General features: G+C 44.5%; 1 protein-coding gene across 4 annotated transcripts in view; it reads right to left on the bottom strand.

Moving 5' to 3' along the window:
* Positions 1–22,688, bottom strand: part of tm9sf4 (transmembrane 9 superfamily protein member 4) — a 96,046-nt gene that overhangs the window by 37,480 nt on the left and 35,878 nt on the right. For 2 of the 4 annotated variants that reach the window (XM_070896185.1, XM_070896186.1), the window contains exon 1: positions 13,235–13,309. The exons of 1 other annotated variant lie outside the window; for it this stretch is intronic. In XM_070896185.1, the coding sequence (XP_070752286.1) occupies positions 13,235–13,294 (60 nt within the window). In that variant the 5' untranslated portion in view covers positions 13,295–13,309. Of the gene's footprint in view, positions 1–13,234; positions 13,310–14,702; positions 14,744–22,688 lie in introns of those variants that run through there. One more of the 4 variants, XM_070896188.1, reaches the window with a different exon arrangement.

Raw genomic sequence — 22,688 nt, 5'->3', positions numbered from 1 at the left:
TGAATTTTAAAAACATGCAATGTTGCATAAGGAGAATGTTGTGATGGCCTAGACGTCTCCTCAGTGAGCTGTGAGCAGTATATCTACCTCTAGCCAAAGTACTCCATTTTCTGTGTGCATACCAACCATCCCCGTTGCTGTAGGTGGAAATGCAAAACCAGACTGGAACCTTCGCATGGCACACTTGAAATGTAGCAAAAAGGCCATGTGTAGAGTTAGTATTGTTGCACCAAACTGGAAACTCCATTCACAACTTGCAGCAGAGATGGCACAGAGGGCCCCATTGTATGTAATTAAGCAGTTCATCAAAACACAAATGTTGAAACACCCCTGTGGTCCAAGATCTGCTAAGTTGCAATGATGCAGTCAGTACCTGTACCAGTTTACTTGAGCAAGAGGGAGATCTACTACTCACTGAGGTACTCTAGTGGCACAAACGCAGTACTGCAATATTGTATCAGGCAGTTCACAGTTAAAATTCTGCAGCCACTTTCAGAAGGTCCGCTCTACTAGACGCACTCGAGCAATTAGAGTCAGTAATGCAATCTGATTCCATGAATATCCTAAATGATATAATCTTTCCCATGTGTCATTAAATTTTCACTTTATTATAATGTAAATCTCTTTTTTTTTTAAATCAAAGAATAGACTAGCCTTTCATCTCTGGAACCCAAGTTGAAAATCCAACCGAAACTAATGCAATGACGTTTTTTTTTGTCTGTTGGTTGTAGGGTCCAACATAAAATATGTCTCAACAGTCTTAACCCAGTTCCCAGTGAGCACCAGCCCAACAGTGCAGAACTGCTTCTAACAGACACTAAATTGGTAGTTATGGGAAATTAAAACTGATGGGGTGCTCGGAGTTTGGAGCTAAGGCACATTATTGGGACAAAGTAGAGGGATATTTACTATCTAACTATACCATACCTAATCGGAAAGTATTGGTATTAAGTGACTGAAAGAATGTCCACTACCCAACATCACTCACTTGGGTACAGAAATGCATACAAAACAATTAACTGAATTCTCAATAAACACAAAATAAACTGCATAAACTACAGTTGTAGATTCCTTCCTTAAAAAGCAAGTTAGGTGTACAAAACACCAAAAAAGCTCTGGATTAAATTCAGAGGATATCTATTTTATGAAAAGCATGTATCACCTATACAAAAAGCGAGTGATACGGTTGATTTACTCGAGGGGTTTTGGATATCAATGACAAACTCAGATGTAAATGAACAGAGATTACATTAAAAGCTTATTACACTCCCCTTTCCCATTTATCACTGTTTCGAAGTATACCCCACTGTTAATTCAAAGTTGCCTAATTCAAATTTCAGGGCAAAGGCTATGTTGAATTAACAGTGGGGTATACAGTACTTACAACTTTTTACAACACCTGCTAATTCCAATTGAGTAAAAACAGTGCTTAATGATAGGTAAAACTGTGCTGAAAGATCATTGTTTGAGCTCGACAAGACTGTTTCAATGATTTACCATAAAGTTTAAGACTCAATTTATCGCTTTACATTTTCATTCTCTGAGTCACGTGCAATCAGTTCACTTCATTTCGTGTACAAGCAATAACAGACCTGGGATTCTATTTCTCTCCATTCCACCATTCGCACAAAACGGCCAACCACTGAGAGCTCAAAAAGTGGATTTAAATCAAGATTATATCATAGCACAATCCTTTGCCAAACTCAATTTATCTCAATTTACACATTGAAAAGTTTGGTATAACTACTAAACTTTTTTTTAAATTGTGCTGGGCATTGAATCAACATCCAAGAACAGTGATTACTGATAATAGGAGGAGATGAGCCAACCAAAGGAAAACTGCTCCATACTTCACCTGAACAGCAGTTTGCTAGCCAGATCATCAATGAGTACAGATCTCTACGGGCTATTTTTCAGTCCAAAAAGTTGAAATTTAAAAAAAATTACAACAAAGCAAAAGAGAAGTGTTTATGAGCTTTTGCAGTTCGGATTCATAGAAACATAGAAAATAGGTGCAGGAGTAGGCCATTCGGCCCTTCGAGCCTGCACCGCCATTCAATGAGTTCATGGCTGAACATGCAACTTCAGTATCCCATTCAAACTGCATCTTCCACTCCCATTAAATATTTCTCTTCTCTGTGGGGAAGGGAGCACTTCAAGCTATCGATCAAAATCTAAGCCAATATGCAGTCTTGAAAGGCAGCTCATGGATTTTTGTGAGGACCCAATCATATCATAGGCAGTCCCTCAGGATCGAGGAAGACTTGCTTCCACTCTAAAAATATGAGTCCTTAGGTGGCTGAACAGTCCAATACGAAATCCACAGACTCTGTCATAGATGGGACAGATAGTCGTTGAGGGAAGGGGTGGGTGGGACAGGTTTGCCGCACGCTCTTTCCGCTACCTGCGCTTGATTTCTGCATACAGTCGGCGATGAGACTCGAAGTGCTCAGCACCCTCCCGGATGTACTTCCTCCACTTAGGTCGGTCTTTGGCCAGGGACTCCGAGTTAAATGAGTAATATGATTTATTTCTTGCTTGACTTTCAAAAAAAAATTAACCAGATCACTCAATTCCCAGCTAAAGTGCAACCACATAGGATCAAAAATGAAAGCAGATGTGGAATATCTTAATTGATTAAATAATAAAACAGTTAGTCATAATGGTATTTTAAAATAGATAGCTTCGACCAATCTTTCATATAATCCTGATAAAGATACTGCAAGTAGAGTACGCAACTTTGAATATTAGCATTCTCCTTTCCCACATAACTAGACATCACTACAAAGAGATCTATGTTAATAACTGGGCGAGTGGCGGTCAACAATGAGAAGCATAACACAATCTATTCTGAAGACAGCAAATACAATTGCAAAGGAAATTATTTTTTTTTAAACTGCAGCAAGAAAGATATTTAAATACGCAATTTGACCACATGATGAAACGCTCTCATTATCCAGCAGCAATTTCAATGATAAACATTTTCTTTGGGTGTACAAGTAGAACCATAGAGCGAGCACTGGCGAAACCATACCTTGGAGTACCATACACAGCTTTCATCATCATAATTGTAAAAAGCTAGCTATTGAAAAGGACACAAGGGCACAAAATTCATACACTCGGTAATAAGCCAATGAACTACAATGCTGTAAGATGCATGTGCAGTACTAGAAGAGAGGCGGACAGGGTATTAAAATCGCAAATGGCAATCAATAGATAAAAGTAGAGAAGACATTATTATAAGCTAAATAAACCCTAGCCTGAAAGGCAACTATCAACTACATCACACTCGGCTGGTTACTTTTTGGATAGACCTGATGATACTAAATTGGGGGTGTATAGTTAATAATGTGGAGGGCTACCCCAAAATACATGAAGGCATAAACAGGCTTGCAGAGTGGGGAGATAAATGGCAAAGTATATTAAATACAGCAGAGTATAAATTGGTTCATTTTCATAGGAAATAAGGTCACTTATTCCCTGGAAGCTAAGGACGACTTGGGATAGAGAAGCAGAGATCTGGGAATACAGGTAGCAATGCAAGTTGATCAAGTCCATAAAGGGTGTAAACAAAATACTGTGGTTTATTTCTAGAGGAATAGAATAGAAATGCAAGGAGGTAATGTTAAATTTATACAGAATCTTAGTTAGACCACACTTGGGAGTACTGTTTGCAGTTCTGGTCTCCGTACTACAAAAAGGATATTGATGCACTGGAGAAAACGCAGAACAGATCTACAAGGATGTTACCAGAATTGAGAGGATACAACTACAAGAAAAGACTGAGCAGGTTGCAACTCCTTTCTCTGGAAAAGAGAAGACTAAGAGGAGACCTGGTAGAGATTGTTAAAATTATGAAGGGGTTTTGATCAGGTAGATGTAGAGATACTGGGCCCAAGTTTCTACCGACCCTTAGAACGGCGCACCACCATGAGGTGCCCCGACTTTCCAGAATAAAAAGGGCGCCGTAAACTTATCTTGTAATTCCCCACGCTTCTCGGGATGTCTTCGGGCTCGGCGCAGCGCAGCACAAAGGGTGGGGGGCGGAGCCAGGTCCCGGACCTCTGCACATGCGTGTGCATGTGTAGTAGCTCCTGGCAGCCCGAATCTCTGCAGGCTGTGTGGGAGGGGCCCAAAGCACACCGTCCCTATCCCGGGGCGAGTGGTCTGCCTTGCAGGCCGGCCACTGCCTTCCTGCGCTGAGGGCTACAAGAGACAGGTTGGTGGGGGTAAAAGAGAAGAGTTTGATTGGGATGGGGGGGGGGGGGCAAAAGAAAAAGAGAGTTTTGATCTGGTGGGGGGGGGGTCTTCAAAGATTTTCCAGTACTAAAAATATACTCCGTTTAATCAGACTGATAGCACCTACTCTCCAGATTCTCTCAGAAACATAGAAATTAGGTGCAGGAGCAGGCCATTCGGCCCTTCGAGCCTACACCGCCATTCAATAAGATCATGGCTGATCATTCAACCTCAGCACCCCTTTCCTGCTTTCTCTTCATACCCCTTGATCCCGTTGGCCGTAAGGGCCATATCTAACTCCCTTTTGAATATATCTAACGAACTGGCCTCAACAATTTTCTGCGGTAGAGAATTCCACAGGTTAACCACTCTCTGAGTGAAGAAGTTTCTCCTCATCTCAGTCCTAAATGGCTTACCTCTTATTCTTAGATTGTGACCCCTAGTTCTGGAACTCCCCAGCAACGGGAACATTCTTCCTGCCTCTAACCTGTCCAATCCTGTCAGAATTTTATATGTTTCTATGAGATCCCCTCTCATTCTTCTAAACTCCAGTGGATACAAGCCCAGTTGATCCAGTCTCTCCTCATCTATACAACTGCAGTAAGACCTCCCTGCTCCTATACTCAAATCCTCTAGCTATGAAGGCCAACATGCCATTTGCCTTCTTCACCGCCTGCTGTACCTGCATGCCAAACTTCAATGACTGATGTACCATGACACCCAGGTCTCGTTGCACCTCACCTTTTCCTAATGTCACCATTCAGATAATATTCTGTCTTCCTGTTTTTGCCACAAAAGTGGATAACCTCATATTTATCCACATTATACTGCATCTGCCATGCATTTGCCCATTCACCTAACCTGTCCAAGTCACCCTGCAGCCTCTTAGTATCCTCCTCACAGCTCACGCCGCCACCCAGTTTAGTGTCATCTGCAAACTTGGAGATAGTACATTCAATTCCTTCATCTAAATCATTGATGTATATTGTAAATAGCTGGGGTCCCAGCACTGGTCACTGCCTGCCATTCTGAAAAGGACCCGTTTATTCCCACTCTCTGCTTCCTGTCTGCCAACCAGTTCTCTATCCACGTCAATACATTACCCCCAATACCATGTGCTTTATTTTTGCACACTAATCTCTTGTGTGGGACCTTGTCAAAAGCCTTTTGAAAGTCCAAATACACCACATCCACTGGTTCTTCCTTGTCCACTCTACTAGTTACATCCTCAAAAAATTCTAGAAGATTTGTCAAGCATGATTTCCCTTTCATAAATCCAGGCTGACTTGGACCGATCCTGTCACTGCTTTCCAAATGCGCGATTTCATCTTTAATAATTGATTCCAACATTGTCAGGCTAACCGGTCTATAATTTTCTCTCTCCCTCCTTTTTTAAAAAGTGGTGTTACATTAGCTACCCTCCAATCCATACGAACTGATCCAGATTCAATAGAATGTTAGAAAATGATCACCAATGCATCCATTATTTCTAGGGCCACTTCCTTAAATACTCTGGGTTGCAGCCTATCAGGCCCTGGGGATTTATCGGCCTTCAAGCCCATCAATTTCCCTAACACAATTTCCTGATTAAAAAGGATTTCCTTCAGTTCCTCCTTTTCGCTACACCCTCGAACCTTTAGTATTTCTGGAAGGTTATTTGTGCTTGGGACTTTAAAAAAAAAAATTAGCATTCCTATCATAACACTGTCATATTGATGATGGTTCTTTATTGTTAAAAGTGAAGTGTTTAATGCTTTGGAAAATCCTCTAACTTCCCGCCCCCCTACCCCCCACATCTAGCTACCTGTGCCTGATTTCTAAAGTGTCCGCAAAGTTTTTCCTGAGCGTACAAAAGTGGACACAGTACTTAGTTTGGAGTAACTTTTTGCTGTCTAAACTTGCTTAATGGCCAAAACAGGTGCAAGTGGCTGGTAACGCCCCCTTTTGAAAAAAAAACTAAAAAGAAACTGAACTAACTCACTGAAACTGGAGCAAACTAAATGTGGAGAATTGCGATTTTTAGGATACTCCAAAAAAAAGCTAGTTGCTCCAAAAAAATAGGAACAACTTCTGTGGAAACTTGGGCTCACAGTTTCTACTTGTGGGTGAGCCCAGAACAAGAGGGCAGAAATATAAAATAGCAACTTACAGATAAAATAAATAATTTATTTACACAAAACGTGGAACTCGCTACCACATGGCTTTCGTTACCTCTAGACTTAACTATTCCAACACATTCCTGGCGGGCCTCCCACATTCTACCCTATGTAAACTTGTCATCTGAAATTCAGCTGCCCATGCCCAAACTCGCACCAAGTCCTGTTCGTCCATCAACCGATGGCTTGTTGATCTATATTGGCTCTCGGTTAAGCAATGCCTCAATTTCAAAATTCTCATCCTGGTTTTCAAATCCCTCTATGAGCTCGCTATCTCTATAATCTCCTCTAGTCCCACAACTCTCCGAGCTATCTGCGCTCCTCCAAATTTGGCCTCGAGCATCCTCGATTTTAATAGTTCAACCATTGGTGGCCGCGCCTTTAGCTGCCAAGGCCCTAAGCTCTCGAATCCCCTCCCTAAACCTCTGCCTCTCTATCCTCCTTAAGACGCTCTTTAAAACCTACCTCTTTGACCTCATCTGCCCTAATATCTCCTTATGTCGCTCGGTATCAAATTTTGTTTTATAACACTCCTGTAAAGCACCTTGGAACTTTTAACGACGTTAAAGGCACTATATAAATAGAAGTTGTTATTGTTGTTGGAGGTTTGATGCATCCACGAGGGTGAAGGGAATGAAGGGATGCAGGGTAGTTTGAGAAGAGGTAATTAGAGTAGGCGGAGGCTTGTGTGGAGTATAAACATTGGTATAGACCAGTTGGGCTGAATAGCCTGACCAGAGAAAATATATTTAAAATATGCAGGTAAACATATAATCTTGATTCAAAATGGAGAAAACCAAAATAGGTAGGCAACAAGATAGAAGAAAACAATGTGGGTGCTGAACATAGACCTAAAATAACAGGGATGGGCAGAATGGCCTTTGTTTAATCGAGCTTTCTATTATTAAAGTCCAAACACAATCATTTTTTCTGTTCCAGTATTCCTGAATTTGAGGGTTTATACTACATTCAAAAAAGGCAGGTTTTGAACAGTATTGTTTTAAATTATTTCCTTTCACAAAAGAATTAGTCTGCAAACCAGGCAAATGTTTCTACCTTGTCACATAAATCATAAGCACAATGTTCTCTATAAATTCTAGGCCACTACATGTGGGATAGGGTATAGGCAGTAGACCTCAAACTCAGCACCAAGCTCATGGTCTACAGAGCAGAGGTGATACCCGCCCTCCTATATGCTTCAGAGACATGGACAACGTACAGTAGGCACCTCAAAGCATCGGAGAAGTATCACCAACACTGCCTCCGCAAAATCCTGCAAATCCATTGGCAGGATATGTGTACCAAGTCAGTGTTCTCTCTCAGGCCAACATCGAGGCATTAATTATGCTCAATCAGCTCCGATGGCCGGGCCACATAGTCCGCATGCCTGATACAAGCACTCTACTCCGAGCTCCGTCACGGCAAGCATGTCCCAGGAGGGCAGAGAAAACGCTTCTAGGACACCCTCAAAGCCTCCTTGAAAAACAGTGACATCCATACAGACTATTGGGAATCCCTGGCCCAAGACCACTCAAAGTGGAGGAGAAGCATTCGAGAAGGCCCCGAACACTTCGAGTCTCTTCGCCAGGAGCATGCGGAAACCAAGTACAAACAGCGGAAGCAGTGTACAACAAACCAAGTACCCCACCCACCCATCCCTTCAACCATCACCTGCCCCACTTATGGCAGAGTCTGTAGACCCTGCGTAGAACTCATTAGTCACCGTAGAACTCATAAATCTTAGTGTGGAAGCAAGTCATCCTCAACTCCAGTGGACTGCCTAAGAAGAACATACTGTTCTTTCACCTCTGTGCCGTGCGTTTGAATCTAGCCTAATTTGGTGGGACAAATCTTCCTTCATACTCTCAAGCATTTGGGTAATCTCAACTCTAATCCTAATGTGTATGGCTCCAGATTCCAGTGATGTAGCAAAGTAATAACTTATACTTGTCCGCATTACAAGCAGCACTAAAATTATGGTTGTATTACACTTTCTGCTTATTTTATTACACATCTGCAGTACAATAACCATTTTTTATATAATTGCAGCTATTTAGTACATTCTCTCGCTAGATCTGCCCAAGTGTAAGCGTTCTCACGGTTACAACCATTGTATATTTTTTATCAACCTAAATATTGCTCAATTTTCCTCTTATTTCTCCTAACTTTTCCCCTAGAAACATAGAAAATAGGTGCAGGAGTAGGCCATTTGGCCCTTTGAGCCTGCACCACCATTCAATAAGATCATGGCTGAGCATTCACCTCAGTACCCCTTGATCCCTTTAGCCGTAAGGGCCATATCTAACTCCCTCTTGAATATATCCAACAAACTGGCATCTGCAGTAGAGCATTCCACAGGTTAACAACTCTGAGTGAAGAAGTTTCTCCTCATCTCGGTCCTAAATGGCTTATCCCTTAGACTGTGTCCCCTGGTTCTGGACTTCCCCAACATCGGGAACATTCTTCCTACATCTAACCTGTACAGTCCCGTCAGAATGTTATATGTTTCTATGAGATCCCCTCTCATCCTTCTAAACTCCAGTGAATACAGGCCCAGTCTCTCCTCATATGTCAGTCCTGCCATCCCGAGAATCAGTCTGGTAAACCTTCGCTGCACTCCCTCAATAGCAAGAACATCCTTCCTCAGATTAGGAGACCAAAACTGAACACAATATTCCAGGTGAGGCCTCACCAAGGCCCTGTACAACTGCAGTAAGACTCCCTGCTCCTATACTCAAATCCCCTAGCTGTGAAGGCCAACATGCTATTTGCCTTCTTTACCGCTTGCTGTACCTGCATGCCAACTTTCAATGACTGATGTACCATGACACCCAGGTCTCGTTGCACCTCCCCTTTTCCTAATCTGCCACCATTCAGATAATATTCTGCCTTTGTGTTTTTGCCACTCACCTAACCTGTCCAAGTCACCCTGCAGCCTCTTAGCATCCTCCTCACAGCTCACACCGCACCCAGCTTAGTGTCATCTGCACACTTGGAGATACTACACTCAATTCCTTCATCTAAATCATTGATGTATATTGTAAATAGCGGCACCCCACTAGTCACTGCCTACCATTCTGAAAAGGACCCGTTTATCCCGACTCTCCGCTTCCTGTCTGCCAACCAGTTCTCTATCCACGTCAGTACATTACCCCCAATACCATGTGCTTTAATTTTGCACACCGATCTTGTGTGGGACCTTGTCAAAAGCTTTTTGAAAGTCCAAATACACCACATCCACTGGTTCTCCCTTGTCCACTCTACTAATTATATCCAAAAAAATTCTAGAAGATTTGTCAAGCATGATTTCCCTTTCATAAATCTATGCTGACTTGGACCGATCCTGTTACTGCTTTCCAAAAGCGCTGCTATTTCATCTTTAAGAATTGATTCCAACATTTCCCCCCCTACTGATGTCGGGCTAACCGGTCTAAAATTACCCGTTTTCTCTCTCCCGCCTTTTTAAAAAAGTGGTGTTACATTAGCTACCCTCCAGTTCATAAGAACTGATCCAGAGTCGATAGACTGTTGGAAAATTATCCACTATTTCTAGGGTCATTTCCTTATGTATTCTGGGATGCAGACTATCAGGCCCTGGGGATTTATCGGCCTTCAATCCCATCAATTTCCCCGAGCACAATTTCCCGACTAATAAGGATATCCTTCAGTTCCTCCTTCTCACTAGACCCTCGGTCCCTTAGTATTTCTGGAAGGTTATTTAAGTCTTCCTTCGTGAAGACAGAACCAAAGTATTTGTTCAACTGGTGTGCCATTTCTTTATTCTCCATTATAAATTCACCTGATTCTGACTGCAAGGGACCTACGTTTATCTTCACTAACACTAATCTTTTTCTCTTCACAAACCTCTAGAAGCTTTTGCAGTCAGTTTTTATGTTCCCAGCAAGCTTCCTCTCATACTCTTATTTTCCCCCTCCTAATTAAACCCTTTGTCCTCCTCTGCTGAATTCTAAATTTCTCCCAGTCCTCAGGTTTGCTGCTTTTTCTGACCAATTTATATGCCTCTTCCTTGGATTTAACACTATTCTTAATGTCCCTTGTTAGCCACAGTTGAGCCACCTTCCCAGTTTTATTTTTACTCCAGACAGGGATGTACAATTGTTGAAGTTCATCCATGTGATCTTTAAATGTTTTGCCATTGCCTATCCACCGTCACCCCTTTAAGTATCATTCGCCAGTCTATTCTAGCCAATTCACATCTCATACCATCAAAGTTACCTTTCCTTAAGTTCAGGACCCTAGTCTCTGAATTAACTGTCACTTTCCATCTTAATAAAGAATTCTACCATATTATGGTCATTCTTCCCCAAGGGGCCTCGCACAACAAGATTGCTAATTAGTCCTTTCTTATTACACATCAAGTCTAGGATGGCCAGCCCTCTTATTGGTTCCTCAACATATTGGTCTAGAAAACCATCCCTAATACACGCCAGGAAATCCTCTTCCACTGTACTGCTGCCAGTTTGGTTAGCCCAATTTATATGTAGATTAAAGTCGCCCATGATAACTGCTGTACCTTTATTGCACGCATCCATAATTTCTTGTTTGCTGTCCCCAACCTCACTACTACTGTTTGGTGGTCTGTACACAATTCCCACTAGCGTTTTCTGCCCTTTGGTATTCCGCAGCTCTACCCATACAGATTCCACATCCTCCAAGCTAACGATGTCCTTCCTTACTATTGCATTAATTTCCTCTTTAACCAGCAACGCTACCCCACCTTCCTTTCCTTTCTGTCTATCCTTCCTAAATGTTGAATACCCCTGGATGTTGAGCTCCCAGCCTTAGTCACCCTGGAGCCATGTCTCCGTAATGCCAATTATATCATATTCATTAATTGCTGCCTACGCAGTTAATTCGTCCACCTTATTACAAATACTCCTCGCATTGTGGCACAGAACCTTCAGGCTTGCCTTTAGAATTTTGCTGTAATGTGGCCCTTTTTGATTTTTGTCTTGGGTTTCTCTGTCCTCCACTTTTACTTTTCTTCTTTTTATCTTTTGCTTCTGCCCCCATTCTACTTCCCTCTGTCTCCCTGCATAAGTTCCCATTCCCCTGTCATATTAGTTTAACCCCTCCCCAACAGCACCAGCAAACACTCCCTCTAGGACATGAGTGTAGGAATCAAGATTAGTTTCCAGGACCCCTAAATTGTGCAACTCCACACTATTCACTGGCTGTGAAGCACTTGCAATATCCTGAAGTTGTTGAAGCCAATATATAAATACAAGTTCATTCTTGCTTTCTTTGCCTCCACCCAGTCCTTCCTTTCTCCGATGATCTACAGGCTTGGCAATGCATATTTAGCATAACCTGGTCTCCACTTTTACGAAAGACTTGCATTTTTATCGTGCCTTTCACAACCACTGGACGTCCCAAAGCGCATTACAGCCTATGAAGTATTTTTTGAAATGTAGTCATTGTTGCAATGTAGGAAATTATTATTTTTAACCTCAATGGTGTTCTGAATTATGCACCTTGGCTCGTCACTTTAGTTTTTCAAATAACGGCAAAATAAGTAAGGTGCCATCCATTGAGTGCCAACCAGTGGCTCAGTTGGTAGCACCCTCACCTCTGAGTCAGAAGGTTGTGGGTTCAAGTCCCACTCCAGAGACTTGAGCAGAAAAATCTAGATTCCAATGCAGTACTGAGGCAGTGCTGCACTGTCGGAGGAGCTATCTTTTGGATGTTCTCTCAGGTGGATGTAAAAGATCTCATAGCACTATTCCAAAGAAGAGCAGGGAAGTTATCACCGGTGTCCTGGCCAGTATTTATCCCTAAATCAACATCACTAAAAACAGATTATCTGGCCACTATCACACTGCTGTTTGTGGGAGCTTGATGCGCACAAATTGGATGCCGGATTTCCTACATTACAACAGTGACTGCACTTCAATAAGTACTTTATTGGCTGTAATGTGCTTTGGGGTATCCGAGCCGAAACGTTAACTCTGTTTCTCTCTCCATAGATGCTGCCTGACCTGCTGAGCATTTCCTCTTTTTATTATTACACATTGCCAGCATCTGCAGTATTTTGCTTTTGAATTAAATGTGTACACAGCTTAAAACAAACTACAGCTGTTGATAGTATCAGCTGATATTACTTCAACTGGTACATTTTTGGAATCAGCAGATCTGCCATGCATGTTATCAGGACTCAACTTTTAAATATGTTTAATAGAGGAAAATATCAGAACAATCAAGTCAACTATCATCTCGAACAGTATTTTTTTTTTTAAAAAAGGATCCTCCTGCAATTTAGGACTGATGTGAAGAACCTCTTTAACACACATGGAATGGACTTCCAGTTACAGTAATGGAGGCAAAAATGTTGGAATCATTTAAAAAACTGGATTCCAAGGTTGTTCTGGGTGGAAGTTAATGGCCTTCCACATACGCATTTATTTTCTGATGGTTAGACTTTATGATTATGCAGTAAACAACAGGTAAATAAATCAGATTCTTCAGATATCACCATAATCAACAAGGCATCTTCACATTTTTTCAAAAGCCAAGGACCAAAGATCAACCAAATATATGATTTCACTTGCACACTGAACACTTCAAAAAAAAATTAAGATTTATGCAACTCTTACATTTGATGTGCATAAATATCAAAATAGGAATACATATTTCAGTCTCTGGCAAGATGCCCCTTCAATTATTTCATAATTTGACAAAATACAATACTGCTGAATTTGCAAGCAATCCTGTGAATAAGATAGCCAAAACTGTCACAAAAATGCTTCATACTCAAGTGGACATTAGTGTCATATAAAAATAACTATATATTCAGAATTACTATCCTGATATAGATTTACCTGACTGTTCAGTGTCCAGATGTTGAACACCTCCAGACTATAGACATGCAATTGCTCCATGTAGGTTTCATAAGAACATAAGAAATAGGAGCAGAAGGCTATACAGCTCCTCGAGCCTGCTCCGCCATATAATACAATCATGGCTGATCCGATCATGGACTCGGGTCCACTTTCCTGCCCGCTCTCCATAACCCCTTATTCCCTTATCGTTTAAGAAACTGTCTATTTCTATCTTAAATTTATTCAATGTCCCAGCTTCCACAGCTCTCTGAGGCAGCAATTCCACAGATCCACAACCCTCAGAAAAGAAATTTCTCCTCATTTCAGTTTTAAATGGGCAGCCCCTTATTCTAAGATTATGCACTCTACTTCTAGTCTCCCCTATCAGTGGAAACATCCTCTCTGCATCCACCCTGTCAAGCCCCTTCATAATCTTATACGTTTCGATAAGATCACCTCTCATTCTTCTGAATTCCAATGAGTTTCATTTTTATTAATTTAACAGTAGAATGCATATAAATCTTTATCTTAAAAGTAGTTTTCAAACCAAATCTTTTGAGTATTCAGGAGAACTCCCTTAAAAATGTTGATAAACGCCCCAAGATCCCTCTCCAAATGCTAACACACTCCTGAGAAACTGTAAATTCTAACATTCCCAGGACATATCCCCCGGGAAAAAACCTGACACACTCTTGAGAAGCACCCCCTGCAAATCTCTCTGTATTCCTGGGGACCCTCTTGGCAGGGGTGGGTGGGGGAAACAACGCCAAACATCTCCCTGCAAATGCTGTCAGTCTCAGCAAACCCTGAAAATCCTCGGCAATGGAAAATCAAACTATGTTATGTGCAGCCCTTGCTTACGTACATTGGTTTTTAAATAAACTTGCAACAGCTCTTTATTTACAACCGTGTTGAACATACCAATCCAACTATTTAACGTCAACACATTTGATGTGCCTTATCTTTATCAAAAAGTACTTGCAGAACTATTTGGGTAAAATGCAACGACTAAGCGTTATGATGCCGCGGAGTCCACTTTGGTCAAGGATTTCTAGATATAGGCGAGCACGGAGCGAGGATGGGTTAGTATCGCATTCCTAAAGTTCAAAGTAACCCGTCGCAAATATGCTGAGGGAAGGTTTGCCGGGCGGGGGGCTACAGCGGCTGCTGTAAGGGAGCAGATACATTCGGCAGAGCCAGGCCCAGCTCTGTCCCGGCAGCGGCTACTTCCTTTCCTCGCCCAACCGCCCGATCAAAGGCAACCGAGAGCCGGTCTCTTAGGCCATCGCTCGCTGACAGGATCGGGCGGCGGCAACGCGCTCCACAGCAACAGCGCGGTCTCCAACATCCCCGCGTCCTGCCCACCTCACCCCTCCCGGCCGCGACCCCACTGACAGCGAGCAAACGGGTTGTTGGTTGAGTGGAGGGGGGAGGGGGGGGGGGAAGAGGGTGACACTTTTCCTCTTACCCTCCTCTGCGCCATCTTGGAATCCACGTGTCATCCGTGACGTCATCGGATGTGAGGTCAGGCCCTCCCTCCCTGCTTGCTGGGTGGGTACTGACGTTTCAACACTTTGAATTGCACCTTTGCTGAGGGGTTGGGCACCAGGTTGCTGCTTATGGGTTTTTTTTGGGGGTTGAGCATTTACAGTTGAGTGTAACTTTAAAGAAAGCCATTTATTTTCTCCCAGTGATTGCAGTTTTCCTCAACCTCACTGGGGGTGCATTTACACGTTAGTTCAGAGTCACTACAGCTATAGTACAAATGCAGTTTGAAAAATAAGTCATGGGATCATGGAATGATCCAGCAAAAAAGGAGGCCATTCAGCCCATGGTGCCTGTGCCAGCTTTTTGAAAGAGATCCATTCAAATAGTTCCGCTCCCCTGCTCTTTCCCCATAGCCCAGCATTTTCTCCCTTTTCAAGTATTTATCCAATTCCCTTTTGAAAATTATTATTCCAGACCATAACAATTTGCTACATAAATGTTTTTTTCATTCAGCTTTGCCAAACAACGTGGGGCCATCCCCTGGTACAATCCACAGCGGGAGTTCGTGTACTGCTCCGTCTTAGGAGACTTTGACTTCTGCACTGCCAATTACAGGGATTAGTTCCTTGGTGCATGTCATGTATGTAACCACAATGTAACACCACTGTATTACTGTATACACTCAACCTAGATGCACACCTTGACCACAAGGGGTGAACTTGTGGGAGACACTCCTTACCTGATCACTCAGGTATAAAAAGGGAGGTCCCACGCAGGGTCAAGGTCTTTGGAGACCTGCGAATAAACAGTTAAGATCACAGAGTGACCTTGTCCCCAGAATGTGCCTCGTGTGGTTTCATACTGTAGAGTAAGGACTTTACATTGGCGACGAGAAACGGGAATTCACGACCCACGAGAATGGCCACCGGTAGCGCAGAGGAACGGTACTGTGTTGGGGAAGACTGGGACGATTTTGTCGAGAGGTTTCAGCAAAGCTTCGTTACGAAAGAATGGCTGGAGGATGCAGCGGCCAACAAGCGAAGGGCTCATCTTTTGACCAGCTGCAGACCAAAGACTTACGCGCTCATGAAGAACTTATTAACACCCGAAAAGCCGATGGACAAAACCTTTGAAGAATTTACCAAATTGATCGGGGAGCACCTCAAACCGGCGAGTAGCATACATATGGCCCGACAAAGATTCTACACCCACCGACGTCGTGAAGGACAGAGCATCCCGGACTTCATAGTGGACCTCCGGCGTTTGGCCAGCCTCTGTAAGTTCACAGACGCCTGCAGGGGGGAGATGCTAAGGGACTTCTTTATCGAGGGCATCGGTCATGCGGGAATTTTCCGCAAATTAATTGAGACCAAGGATTTGATCTTGGAAGCAGCCGCGTTGATAGCTCAAACTTTCACGGCGGGGGAGGAAGAGACGAAAATAATATACGCGCGCAATTCTGCCTCTAACGCGGTGATGGATCAGGGAGTCAACACCATCAATGCGACTCAGAGCACCACAGGCAGGCAGGGGCAGTCCGACACTCCCCAGGCAGCAATAGACCCCAGAGTAGGACTTCAACAGAGACAATGGCAGGCTGAACGGACATTCACGCCATCACAGTGGACAACGCGGCCCGGGATGGGGCCATTAACACCCACTAATAGGGTACTTAAGAGCAGTCAAAGGGACAGTCAGCGCGGAATGCCTGACCATAGTCCCTTTGTTCCCAACAATGGAAACTTTAATTCATGCTGGAGGTGTGGGGGAAAATACTCAGCTAGTTCTTGCAGATTTCAACAGTTTGTCTGCAGGAACTGCAATCTCAGTGGCCACTTAGCTCGAATGTGCAGGAAATCTGCAACCAGATTAATATATGAGGCGGATGGACCAGAAGAGGGTTCTTTAAGGCAGGATGACTTTTGGGACAAATCGATGGATGCCGAGGTTCAGCGGGTCCATGTGGCGAATATTCACTGTTGACACACCAAAACGCCACCAATGATGATGAAGGTTTTATTAAACGGTATCCCAGTATGCATGGAGCTGGACACTGGGGCCAGCCAGTCACTCATGGGCGTTCAGCAATTTGAGAAGCTATGGCCACTTAAAGCCAGTGGCTTTAGCACGTATTGAGACACAATTACGGACTTACACTAAAGAAATCATTCCGGTGCTAGGCAGTGCAATGTTGGCTGTCACACACAATGGTTAGTGAATCGGCTGCCGCTCTGGATTGTCCCGGGCAATGGTCCCGCACTGTTGGGGAGGAGCTGGTTAGCCGAGATGAACTGGAAATGGGGGGATGTTCACGCAATGTCATCTGTGGAGCGAAGTTCGTGCTCACAAGTCCTGCAACAATTCGATTCACTATTCCAATCTGGCATCGGGACTTTCAAAGGCACTAAAGTAGTGATACACATCACCCCGGATGCCAGGCCAGTTCACCACAAAGCCAGAGCGGTGCCGTATGTGATGCGGGAAAAGATCGAGAGTGAATTGGACCGGCTGTTGAGAGAGGGCATCATCTCGCCTGTTGAATTCAGCGACTGGGTGAGCCCCATTGTTCCCGTCCTAAAAGCGGATGGCTCTGTCAGGATCTGTGGCGACTACAAGGCCACCATCAATCGGGTGTCCCTACAAGATCAATACCCGCTCCTGAGAGCGGAGGACCTCTTCGCCACGCTGGCAGGCAGCAAGCTGTTCACCAAGTCAGACCTCACTTCAGCCTATATGACCCAGGAACTGGCGGATGAATCTAAACTACTGACCACCATCACCACGCACAAGGGAATGTTCCTTTATAACAGGTGCCCGTTTGGCATTCGATCAGCGGCCATGATTTTTCAACAAAACATGGAAAGCCTGCTTAAATCCATTCCTGGAATGATCGTATTCCAGGACGACATCCTCATCACGGGTTGAGACACCAAGGAACACTTCCACAACCTGGAGGAGGTGCTACGCCGACTGGACCGGGTAGGCCTGCGACTCAAGAAGTCTAAATGTGCATTCTTAGCTCCTGAGGTTGAGTTTCTGGGCAGGAGGGTTGCTGCAGATGGGATTCGGCCCACCGAATCCAAAACAGAGGCAATTTGACGAGTACCCAGGCCCTGCAACACATCGGAGTTGCGTTCATTCCTGGGACTGTTGAACTATTTCGGGAACTTTCTGCCGAACTTGAGCACGTTGTTGGAGCCGTTACACATGCTCCTGCGTAACAGTTGCGATTGGTTTTGGGGGGAATGTCAGGAATGGGCTTTTGATCGGGTGCAAAACCTACTTTGTTCAATCAAGTTGTTGACCCTGTACGACCCCTGTAAAAAATTGGTTCTGACATGTGATACATCATCCTATGGGGTTGGGTGAGTGTTGCAGCAGGGCAATGCTGAGGGTCAACTACAACCTGTGGCTTATGCCTCTAGGTCACTCTCTCAAGCAGAACAGGGATATGGGCTGGTCAAGAAGGAAGCGCTTCCATGTGTCTATGGTGTAAACAAAATGCATCAGTACCTCTTTGATAGGAAGTTTGAATTAGAGACGGACCACAAGCCATTAACATCCCTGTTGTCAGACAGCAAGGCTATCAATGCCAGCGCATCAGCTCGCATACAGCGATGGGCTCTCACGCTGGCTGCTTATGACTACTCCATCCGGCACGGGCCCGGCACTGAAAATTGCGCTGACGTGCTCAGCAGGCTTCCACTGGCCACCACTGAGGGGGCAGCGGAGCAACGCGCTGAGATGGTCATGGCTATCGATGCCTTTGACAGTGCAGGCTCCCCCATCACAGCCCGCCAGATCAAAATCTGGACAAACAGAGATCCCCTCCTATCCCTGATTAAGAAATGTGTCCTGACTGGGGATTGGGCGCCCACACACGGAGCATGCCCTGAAGAGGTCAGACCGTTTCACAGACGGATGGATGAACTCTCCGTCCCAGCCGACTACCTACTATGGGGCAGCCGGGTAGTTAAGCCCCAGAAGGGCAGAGAGGCATTCATCAGGGAACTCCACAGCGAGCACCCAGGCATTGTGCTGATGAAGGCCATTGCCCGGTCACACGTTTGGTGACCTGGAATTGATTCAGACCTGGAACACTGTGTTCGCAGGTGCACGACGTGTGCCAGCTGGGTAATGTCCCCAGGGAGGCCCCGCTCATCCCGAGGCCCTGGCCCAGCAGGCCATGGTCACGCATTCATGTTGCCTACGCGGACCCGTTCATGGGAAAGATGTTCCTTATTGTGGTAGATGCGTACTCCAAATGGATCGAGTGCATCATCTGAATTCATGCATGCCATCCACCACCATGGAAAGCCTACGTGCGATCTTTGCAACCCATGGCTTGCTGGACATCCTGGTTAGTGATAATGGCCCAAGTGTTACAAGCTATGAATTCCGAGAGTTTATGTCGGGCAATGGCATCAACCACATCAGGACTGCGCCGTTCAAGCCGGCCTCCAATGGCCAGGCGGAACGTGTGGTCCAAATCATTAAGCAAGGTAGCTCAGGATTCAAGGACCCTCCCTACAATGCCGTCTATCGCGTCTCCTGCTGGCCTTTAGATCCCGACTGCACTCGCTCATGGGGGTCCCGCCCGCAGAGCTACAAATGAAACGAACACTCAAAACTCGGTTGTCCCTCATTCACCCAGTCCTGACCGACATAGTTGAGGGCAAGCGCAAGTCACAAAATGAGTACCATGACCGTATTTCGAGGGGGAGGTGTATAGAAATAAATGATCCTGTATTCGTCCTCAATCATGCCATGGGGCCCAAATGGCTTGAGGGCACTGTAATTGACAAAGAGGGGAATAGGGTCATTGTGATAAAACTCAACAATGGCCAGATAGGCCATAAGCATCTAGACCAAGTAAAAAAAAGGTTCAGTATTGACACGGAGGAACCTGAAGAAGACCACGAGATGGAGTTCACACTACCACCAGTGAACGAGCAACAAGAGCAATCAGAGGAATGCACATTCCCTGCGGTCAGTCCGGACAGGCCGGAATTACCACAGGTGACAGAAACTCACGTCAGTGTCCAACAACCAGAGCCCCAACTGCGGCACTCCACGAGGGAGCGTAGACCACCTGAAAGACTAAACCTATGATCCCAATAAGACTTTGGGGGGGGGGGGAAGGTGATGTCATGTATGTAACCACAATGTAACACCACTGTATTACTGTATACACTCAACCTAAATGCACACCTTGACCACAAGGGGTGAACTTGTGGGAAACACTCCTCACCTGATCAGGTATAAAAAGGGAGGTCCCACGCAGGGTCATCGTTGTTGGAGTCCTGTGAATAAAGAGTTAAGGTCACAGAGTGACCTTTTCCCCAGAATGTGCCTCGTGTGGTTTCATATTGTAGAGTAAGGACTTTACAGTGTAAGTCCTTAGTTTGGTGTGAATGGGGCTGAGCTTGGGCCTGTGTGCCTTTTTGCCCCACAGCTTGTTGAAGACCTTTTTACTCATAATGGACTGACTTGCCCCTGTGTCCAGCTCCATAGATACTGGAATGCCGTTCAGTTCAACTTTCAACATTATTGGTGGACATTTCTTTTTTTCAAAAATATACTTTATTCATATAAAATTTTCACAATACACTGGAAAATAGCTCAGTACCTTGTGGTCAGCAATTCCATACAATTCGTTTGGATGCTGACAGCGGTTCCATACAATGCACTAGTGTGCATTTCATTTCAAGGTACAGTTTAGTACAATCCATAAATCACGTTACATGTAGTACTGTGTAAGTAAGGGTATTACATGGAGTAGATAAGAACAAATTTACATTACATTCCAGGATACATTTCAATACCGATCACGAATCATGTTACTTGTAGCACTATGCAGATGAAAGCAGTACACGGAACAGATGGGGATACATTCATATTTCTTTACAAGTTACTGAACAGTGCAGAGATTTTCATTATACATGGCACAGCACAGGTGTTTTTTCAGTACATGGTGCTCTATGTATATAAGCAGATTAACAAGTACAGCCCGAGGTGGGTCTGATTTCAACCTCTGGGTTTACCGTGGCGGAAGGGCCTTAAACAGTGGCTCTTCTCCACCGTGCCTTTGCAGCAACTGCACCAATCTTTAGTGCGTCCCTCAGCACGTACTCCTGGACCTTGGATTGCGCCAGTCTGCAACACTCGGCCGTGGACATCTCCTTGCTCTGGAAGACCAGCAACATTTCGTAGTGAATGTGTGTACCCCGTACACTTCTGCCTCCTCAGTACGAGTCTCCAATTCAGCCTGATCCACTGTAGTTCGATCTTCCTCTGCAACGTAGTGGTTTGCAGAGTTTGCAGCTCGCCTGCACATTCGTTGGTGGTGTCCCATTGTTCTGCAACCATTGCACGCACAGTGCTTAAAGCGGCATTGATGGGGCCGATGATCACTTCTGCACCGCCAACAAGGTGTTAACTGCCTCGCATCAACAATTGATGGCGGACTCTGGGTTATTTGAGGTCGGGCCGCAGCAACCGGCGTGTACGTTCTGACATGTACATTTCTGCTCGAGACCGACATTACTTTATGCACAGTACTGGCCAAAACGTCTTTATTCTGTGAAATCTGCTTGGTGTTGTCGCTGGTGGACATAAATGCCTGGACTATCGTTATGGCTGTACTTAGATTCAGAGTTTCTACAGTCAACAGTTTGCGAAGGATTGTCTCATGTCCAATGCCCAGTACAAAAAAGTCTCTGAGCATTTGTTCTAGGAATCCCTCAAACTCACAATGTCCTGCGAGGCACCTTAGTTCAGCGAAGTAGCTCGCCACTTCCTGGCCCTCCGATCGTTGACACGTGTAGACCGATATCTTGCCATCAAAATGCCTTCTTTAGGATTTAGGTGCTCCCGGACCAGCGTACACAATTCTTCGTAGGATTTTTCTGTTGGTTTTGCCGGGGCCAGGAGATTCTTCATGAAGCCATAGGCTGTTGCCCCACAGACAGTTAGGAGGATCGCCCTTCGTTTGGTAGCGTTCTCATCCCCTTCCAGCTCGTTGGCACGAAGTATTGGTCGAGTCACTCCACGAAGGCCTCCCAATCGTCCCCTTCTGAGAGCTTCTCCAGGATGCCGACTGTTCTTTGCGTTTTTGCGCGGTTGTTTGTTACCTCGTCGCCAATTGATACACTCATAATAAAAGTTGAAACTGAGTTTTGTGTGTAATGAGCAAGTGTGACCTTAGCTCCTTTAGTAAGATTCCAGAGTGCAGGTACCTTGTGGGTGGCCTGCTTATATACTGTGCTCCCAAGGGATGCTGGGATCCCTTGGGACTCCAACAGGTGGGCTCTCTGGTGATTAAGTGTCATGCAGGTTACAAAGGGTTAAATACATAACAGAGGCCATTCAGCCCATTGAGTCTGTGCTGGTTCTTTCGAAGAGCAATTCCCCACTCTCCATACCCCTGCAATTTTTTTATCCTTTAAGTATTTATCTAATTCCCTTTTGAAAGCTACTATTGAATCTGTATCCACCATACTATCAGGAAATGCATTGCAAATCCTAACCACTCGTTGCATAACAAAGTTTTACCACATGTCCCCTCTGGCTCTTTTGCCAATCGCCTTAAATCTCTTGTTATCGACCCTTCAGCCATTGGAAACAGTTTCTTTTTATTTGCTCCATCTAAACCCTTCATGATTTTAAACAACTCTATCAAATCTCCTCTTAGCCTTCTCTGCTCCAATGAGAACAACTCCAGCTTTTACAGTCTGTCCATGTAACTGCATTCCCTCATCCCTGGAACCATTCTAGTAAATCTCTTCTATACCCTCTCCAAAGCCTTCACGTTCTTCCTAAAGTGTTGTACCCAGAATTGGACTCAATACTCCAGCTAGGGCTAAACTAGTGTTTTATATAGGTTTAGCATAGCTTCTGGCTTTTGTACTCTACTGAAATTCAGGGTCCGGATAAGGCCCGTTACCACCGTTTTGCAGTGGCCATG

The sequence above is a fragment of the Pristiophorus japonicus genome, chromosome 12, assembly GCF_044704955.1.
Source record: "Pristiophorus japonicus isolate sPriJap1 chromosome 12, sPriJap1.hap1, whole genome shotgun sequence".
Lineage (NCBI taxonomy): Eukaryota > Metazoa > Chordata > Chondrichthyes > Pristiophoridae > Pristiophorus > Pristiophorus japonicus.
Note: the sequence above shows the minus strand (reverse complement) of the source record. Positions and strands in the feature narration are given on the sequence as shown.